At 39.8% G+C, this 8,568-nt stretch overlaps 1 protein-coding gene across 1 annotated transcript in view; it reads right to left on the reverse strand.

Moving 5' to 3' along the window:
- The window catches only part of HDAC4 (histone deacetylase 4), a 273,670-nt gene extending 265,783 nt beyond the window's left edge, over window positions 1–7,887 (reverse strand). The window contains exon 1 of the mRNA XM_089693176.1: window positions 7,721–7,887. Coding sequence (XP_089549302.1) covers window positions 7,721–7,742 — 22 coding nt within the window. The 5' untranslated portion in view covers window positions 7,743–7,887. The remainder of the gene's footprint in view (window positions 1–7,720) is intronic.
- Window positions 7,888–8,568: the final 681 nt, after the last annotated feature.

The following is an 8,568-nucleotide window of genomic DNA, read 5'->3' on the forward strand; positions in this document are numbered from 1 at the left end:
GCTGTCAAAGCAGGTATGGTCTATTCATAACATGTTACAACCTGAATACAAGTGTAACAAATAACATGTTATGAAAGGTGAACTTATCTTTAAGAAGTTGATAGCAGAATGTACATTCTCAAGTCTGGGAAAGTAACTGCTGGCAAACAATGCTCTCACAATGCTTTCTAAAAAGATACAAGTAAAATGTATTAATTCATTTAAATTTTATTCATTCACGTATGTAAAATTTTTTTTTTACAGTTTGAAGACCATGCTCTCTGTGATCCAGCATTAAGTGTAACCCGCATTTGCTAAACTGTTTGATTTACGTTTTTTTATGTTACGTAATTTTTTTAAACCTTGCTAATGTTGAAAATAGAACATGCTTGTTTTGTTGAGGAAGGCAAACCCTGACACAACTTCTGGGAAAAACCCCAGCTGCAACTCTAACCATGAAACTTCCCACAGAGTCTGGAACGCAAGTGGAGGCTCCAAAAATACCCAGCTGGAGCCAGAGTCTGCGTATCTTATCCATGTTCAGAATCTAGAGTCAGGCAACAGCACAACAATGGAGTGGGTGTCTGCACCTGCTACACTTCCAGGTCAGCTCGAATGCCTCACCCCATATCAGTCTGTTAAATGACACCAAAACAAAGCAAAATAACCAATAAAGTTTTATTAAACCCACATCATTAAAAACTGTCAGTACATGCTGTATTAAATGCTGTTCATACTCATTTTCTGCAAACCCCCCCCCCCCCCAAAAAAAAACAGGTTGATCCTGCTGTTTAAGGTCCTGCCCTTCTTGTCTGTGTCAACCGCAGCAGCCTGAGATTGTGTAAACCAGCTGTTGCCACATCTACTGGGCATGCTCCACTTTCAGTTCTATTCTAAGCGGTTCATTTCCTCCTTTTTCTTTTCTGTACAGCCAACATGACTGAAGTGTCACACATGTGGGCGAATACACTCCAGATAAATGACAGCCCATTACCTCTCTCCTTCTCAATGTCCACTAAACTGCTAAATACTATGATTCCTACTAAACAGCTAAACACTATGGTGTTTAGCTTTTTCAATTCCAAGCAGGGTTTCATGTGTTTTGCACTGAGGAGAGGCTTTCATCTAGCAGTGATGGTTGTCGTTCTGGAACTTTGTCCCATTTCCACACAGGATCTCTGGAGCTCAGTCAGAGGGTTCTTGGTCACCTCTCTTACTAGGGTCCTGGTTGTGCCAAAACTTTTTCCATTTGAGAACTATGAAAGTCACTGTGCTCTTGGGAACCTTCAGTGCCGATTTTTGCCATTTTTGTAACCTTCCCCAGACCTGTGCCTTGCATCAGCCCTGTCACTGAGCTCAGCAGGCAGTTCCTTTGACCTCATGGCTTTTGCTCGGATACAGTATGCATTGTCAGCTGTGAGGCCTTTTATAGAGAAAAGTGTGCCTTTCCAAATCATGTCCAATTTAATTTACCACAGGTTGACTTCAATCAATCTGTAGAAACATCTTAGCAACAATCAAGAAAAATGGGAGGCACTTGAGCTAAATTTCAAGCGTTGTTGCAAAGGGTCTGAATACATATGCCAATGTGATATTTCAGCTTTTCCTTTTTCATACATTTGCAAATATTTTTAAAATTCTGCTTTCACTTTGTCATTATGGAGTACTGAGTGTAGATTAAGAAGAAAAAAAAAATTTAATTTAAACAAATGTAGTTTCAGGCTGCAACAGAACATTGAAAATATGCAAAGAGTCTGAATACTTTAATGAATGCATTGTATAAGTATAGTTCTAACTCCCAAGATACAGAATTCGGTTTTGCATTTTTGCGCTTTAAACCCCATGCCACAAGAGCATTGTTTTTTTTTTTTTTTAAAGGTTTGTAGCTACCTGTGCTATTACCCCTACACCAACCTGCTCACTGGACTATGAATATCCTCTCCACTCTTGTAGGCCATGTCTAAATACCTTCAAACCCAGTGCCTGAAACAAGTTAGAATGACATTTAACACCTGGTGTTAAAGTTATTAAAGTTATACGATTTTACAATACAATTTAAGGCTCCTGTATGATGGGCTAAACAAAACAAGTTTCAACTCCAGTTACTATGTGATGCACAAGTCTCATACAAACCCTCTACCTTCCCTGAATGAGTTCAATCCTCCTTTATGTGTGTCTCACACGCCCCCTACCCTTCCACAGTCGGAGGGTTTCAGAAACAGAGGCAGTGCTGTCACTGCAGAGAGCAATGAACAGGTCTAAATGTGACCAGGTACTGATCAAAAAGCTAGGGGCTTGTGAATTAGTGGTACTTGGGACTTCCCTGGCAGGCTCAACAGGTATTTGTGAGACTTTACAAGGGGGCCAGAAGAAAACTAAGTGCAGACGCACTTTAAATTAAGTGCTGTAGCATTTTTTTTTTATGGTAGACCATAGTCTTACCTTCATGTAAAGAAGGGCTATAAAAATGTACATACTTTAATATACCCAAATACGTTTAGATTATAATACCAGCTTTGTAAAAGCGTTTAATACTGAATGACTTGATATTTTTTAACATTTGTCTGGAGCTCAGTTTTAACCAATGCAACTTGAGGAATCAAGATGTCAGTACACCTAAATATTACAAAGGTTCACAAATTTTAGAGCATTTTAAAAATGTGGCTGAGTTCTAGAATGGGCAAACTTAACATATACCCATAACGTGTCAATTCCTGGAGAAAAGGTGAAGGTTAACTGAAAGCTTATCGTCTATTACAATTTCACTGAGACATGTGAATAGATTAGTCAACACTTCCCAAAACACAAGCCATACTCTAGACACAACCCTCATCTTGAACTGTAAGCACTCAGATTTTCACCTAAAAGATCACAAGTTTTTAAAGACAACCAAAACGCATTATAAAAGAGGATATGTGAAAAACTGCACTCCGAAAATCACCAAATGAAAAATGTTTTAGCTACTTCAGTTCATTTACTTAAATACACTGCACAAAAAAATTAAAAGGATCCATTTTTATTCAGAGTATAGCATCAAGTCAATTAAACTCCTGGGATATTGATCTGGTCAGTTAAGTAGCAGAGGGGGTTGTTAATCAGTTTCAGCTGCTTTAGTGTTAATGAAATTAACAACAGGTGCACTAGATGGGCAACAATGAGATGACCCCCAAAACAGAAATGGTTTTACAGGTGAAAGCCACTGACATTCTTTTCCCTACTCATCTTTTCTGACCATTTTTCAATAGTTTTGCATTTGGCTAGGGTCCGTTTCACTACTGGTAGCATGAGGCGATACCTGGACCCTACAGATGTTGCACAGGCAGTCCAACTCCTCCAGGATGGAACATCAATACATGCCATTGCCATAAGGTTTGCTGTGTCTCCCAGCACAGTCTCAAGAGCATGGAGGAAATTCCAGAAGACAGGCAGTTATTCTAGGAGAAGTGGACAGGTTTGTAGACGGTCCTTAAACCATCAGTAGGACCGGTATCTGCTCCTTTGTGCAAGGAGGAACAGGATGAGCACTGCCAGAGCCCTACAAAATGACCTCCAGCAGGCCACTAGTGTGAATATCTCTGACCAAACAATCAGAAACAGACTTTATGAGGGTGGCCTGAGGGCCCAACGTCCTCTAGTGGGCCCTGTGCCCACTGCCCGGCCCCATGGAGCTTGATTGGCATTTGCCATTGAACACCAGAATGGGTAAGTCTGCCACTGGCGCCCTGTGCTTTTCACAGATGAGAGTAGGTTCACCCTGAGCACATGTGACAGACGTGAAAGGGTCTGGGGAAGCCGTGGAGAATGTTAAACTGCCTGTAACGTTGTTCAGAATGACTGTTTTAATGGTGGGTCAGTGATGGTATGAGAGGCATATCAATGGAGGGACACACAGACCTCCACAGGCTACACAATGGCACCCTGACTGCCATTAGGTATCGGGATGAAATCCTTGGACCCATTGTCAGATCCTACGCTGCAGTGGATCCTGGGTTCCTCCTGGTGCACGACAATGCCCAGCCTCATGTGGCGAGAGTATGCAGGCAGTTCCTGGAGGATGAAGGAATTGATACCATTGAATGGCCCCCACACTCGCCTGACCTAAATCCAATAGAACACCTCTGGGATATCATGTTTTGGTCCATCCAACGCCGCCAGGTTGCAGCTCAGACTGTCCAGGAGCTCAATGATGCCCTGTTCCAGATCTGGGACACCATCCATCGTCTCATTAGGAGAATGCCCCCACGTTGTCAGGCATGCATACAAGCACACGAGGGTCATACAAACTACTGAGTACCATTTTGAGTTGCTGCAATGAAATTTCAGCAAAATGGACTAGCCTGCTGCATCATTTTTTACTTTGATTTTCGGGGTGTCTTTGAATTCAGTCCTCTGTAGGTTGATAATTTTCATTTCCACCAAACGATGGGGCATCCTTACGTTCCTAACACATTACCCAGTCCATATCAGTATAGTTATCCAGCATGATATTTTTCCCTATTGAGATCTGATGAGTTTTCAAAGTGTTCCTTTAATTTTTGTGAGCAGTGTACGAACACAAATACAAACTTTTATCAAAGACACACCCAGCTGAGTACATCTTGTCTATTCACATCCTAAGGAAACAATTCACGACTATTTCTCTCCAAATCCTTAATCCAAAGTACAAAAAGGAGTGCAGTGCCTCAAGCAAGTAGCATCAGCTCATCAAGAACGCCCATTAGTACAGTCATGTTACTACCAAGACTGTGAAAAATAGAAGTGAAGGGGTAAAATTAAAAGCATCTTTCAACAAGGTACTTTTATTCCTAGAATTTCTGAGAGTTAGATGGCAAAAGAAACATAATTAAGCCTGCAATCAATGCCTACAACTCGCATGAAAGAGAAAAGTGATGGGTGCACTGTACAAGTATATCCCTTGAGTGGCTGTGTGAGGGATGAACCGATGTTCTTCTAACACATCAAGAAAAAAATGTCCAATGCAGCAAAATCAGGCAGTTCACATAACTGAAAAATGAACAATAAAACTAATTTCAGAAATATATTAGTCTATTGCAAACAAAAGTAAAAACTTCACAAATTAATTTTTTACTGATTTAATATATAGTTATGAGGATTTAGCACTTACAACCCCAGGAACTAGAAATGAAGAGGAAAAAAATAGCACTGTTCCCCAGTTATATTGCTTCCTGCAATCTAAAGAGAACCAGTCTGAAACAGTCATTTCTAAGAATATCTCTCTGCTCTTCAGTTATATTAGTTCAGGCTTACTTCTCAGGTATAGGTATGCATACTTTAATTGTATTAATCTCCAGTTAAAAAAGAGAAATGTCAGCTCAGTGTCAGGCTGTAAGAACCCTACAGAGGCTGACTGTCTTCCGCTTGAGCTCAGAGATGTTGGGCTGCAGGAAAGCAAACCTGTCATCTAGAGCTTTTAGATTTTCATGCAATTCTGACAGCACCTTTGTTATATGTCAGTTTTTGTGCCTGGTGCCTGGTATAAACGATGATATTTGACCAAAGGTAAAACAGCTTTACCCTTGTGCTCTGACAGACGTAAATACAAATTAATAACCAAGAATAAGTAGTCCCTGGAAAATAAGATTGTACTACAAAAACAATTCAAATTATTTCAGGGGCCAATTGATGACTGAATCCATTTATCAGAGAAGTATAGGAATTAAAAAAAAAAATACATGCCAACCTATATGGATGCAGCATTAATCTAATGCTGCAGCTTGCCCCCTCGCCGGCTCTACATCGAGTGATTAAAGACTGCTGATCGCTCAGTTCTAAGGTCCACTCTGAGCTGAGAGTAGCGACTATCAGTCACTGCTCTGTGCTCTGCCTCTTCAGAACTCATAGGAGACCAGACTATGGAGGGAGTGGGAGAGACTGGCTCAGGCTCTCAGAGGTGTGCTAAGAGCCATCTGGGCAGATCCGGACTCTTGATGAGATCCCTGCAAGGCCTGGACTAGCTCTGTGACTTCAAGCTTTATCCCAATATTGGATGACCCAAAAGAGAAGTACGGCCAAAAGAACTTTGGCCATACTTGACCTGTAAAGAATCCAGTCTAATTATAAAGTAGGATACTTGGAATGAAACCAACAAATACAAGCAATTTTAGTAAACAGAAATCTTACTGGATGGTTATATACATTACTCTCCACAGAACATCCTCACAGTTATTTGCACCGCTTCACTGTAACATCCAATTGTGTCTGCCCGCCATTACATCACCCAGATTGACAGCAATTCACACAGGATCAAGTAATGCAATATTATGTTTGCATCACAAGAACAGATTTTTTTTCCCCTTGTTTATACCTACAAATTTATGACATGTTGAGGAGGCGTCATTGCATAATAGCAATATTTGTGGTTGGGTACCTGACAGGAGCATGGGGATTATATGAAGCATGCAAATTGTTAATGAACTTGCAAAATTGCACCAGGGTGTTGCAGTCATCTTAGAACTCGATAATGCAACTGAAGATGCACAATTACATCAGGGTTATGCAGTCAACATAGAACTCAATAATGGTCAGATTTATGCTGAAACGTTGGTGGAAGTATTTTTTGTAGGGTTCCTGCAGCTTTATGAATCTTGCCTCTATCAAATGGCTGTCGGTGACCCATACATATATCAAATAAATGCCAGAAACAAGAAGCAGATAATATATTTATTAAATTATACATATCACAAAGCCAAAATGCATAACACTCAAACAGAATTTCACAAACAGCACTGCAACAAACCTAACTTCTCAGAATGTACTCTATCATGTTAAAAAATAATTTTACCCAGAAATAACGGCTAGAATAAACAAAATCCATTATAACTGTGAATGTATGAAGCTTCTACAAAATAACACGAGATCTACAAGTACAGAAGGCCTCTCTCAAGCTGGCAGTTAGCATAAGGGGAGGGATATAACAAATCTGTATGAAAACAGGACAGATACAACACAGTACAGCTAGTCCACTGCCATCTATAAATAGATCTTGTTTCACCGCTCTCAGGATGAAAAGGCACCAAGCAGGCAGTGAACAGAAGCTAGAAGCGGCATTATCACAAGTCTGCCATTAAATGCAGTACGGAATCCTCTCCCCATCTGAAAATACTAGCTAAAGCTTTTAAAAATGCTGACCTCTTCCTAAATTGCTAACACCCCTCATTAAACCCTTTCAACACCAGATGGATTTACTACCCACAACAGAAGCCCGAGGTGGGAAACTGTCATAGGACAGTCATTGCAATTTAGTATCATTATGGCAGTAATAATGGAAGCTATAAAGCATTGTTTATCACCGTATAGTATAGTAATATTTTAACCTAGATTCATCCAGAAATATGGTAGAACAACTATAACTAGAAACAAAAAAAGAACAGAGCAGGAGAAATAAAAGCACACACCAACAATGCAAATATTCTCATACACTTAAACATGCTCAGCATATTCCAGCCATCTGCTCAATTGTTCTAAATAGGGCTGCACTTCAGGCACAAGGTTTTTTTTTTTTTTTGGACCAAATGAAGTGCCAAATGAATTTTGATTTATTCATGAGCTAGTAAGAGAATAATCACTTTGAAACAGGAGATAGTTCTGAATGCTATATTAAAACTTTCCTAGATCAACTTGGCAACTGTTGCATTCAGACAAAGTATAAACATTCACCTCAATGCCAAATTCTACAATGCAGCATGACAAGATTACATTAAAACATAAAAAAAAAAAATACCTGGGTGAGTCTGGGAGCTCATGTCAGGCCAAGAGGATTCTTCAAGAAACTACCAGATCCAAGAGCCAGAAAATTTGCTAAGCACAAGGACATGAAAGAACCACTTTGTGGCAAAGGAAATCCAATATCGCCAACATGAAGCCACTGAGATGGACTTCCAAACGTACAGACCTGCAGAAGGAAAGCAAAGATTACTTACAAAACATAGTGCTGCCTTGAATTATACAATCCACTCCACCCATTATACTAAACCTGCAGTCACTGTATGTACAGTATACACTGATCTGTTCCAGATCTTCCTGTGAACAAGCAGCCTGCTGAGCTAGAAGATTCAGTATGCCCCACCAGCACTGCTTTCCTAAGGGATCACTTGGTAATTTAACACTTTATTTAATGGTCAGCATAAACAGTGTCTAGATTGAAAAGCCTAAAAAAAATACAGACTTGGGCTATGTAGCTAGAGATTTTCATGCAAATGTCATGTGTTTTGTTTCTCAACATTAAGACAATAAGCAAACATCAAAAGGACATTCTTGGGATAAAGAATATTTTCAAAAGCGTTGACTACAAAACAGCAGAAGAATTAAAAGCAGACCATCTATTCAGTGATTCAGAATCTGAGTGCACTAACAGCTTCAGGACCAAACAAATAATTATGCACTGCTTGTTTGATAGATAGAAAATACATAGCTGCAGCACTAAATGTATCAGGTTTATAATTATGGGTTACAAATAATTAATGCAGCATTCTTGACAAGGTGCCCTTTCTGCTGAATTGAAGAATATAAGTACAGCAACAGACAAGCAGCACTGCAGAACTAGTGTACTACTACTCATCTACCATTATA

This window comes from Staurois parvus, unplaced genomic scaffold, assembly GCF_062004578.1.
Source record: "Staurois parvus isolate SC_StPar_1 unplaced genomic scaffold, SC_StPar_1.0 ptg000616l, whole genome shotgun sequence".
Classification (NCBI taxonomy): domain Eukaryota; kingdom Metazoa; phylum Chordata; class Amphibia; order Anura; family Ranidae; genus Staurois; species Staurois parvus.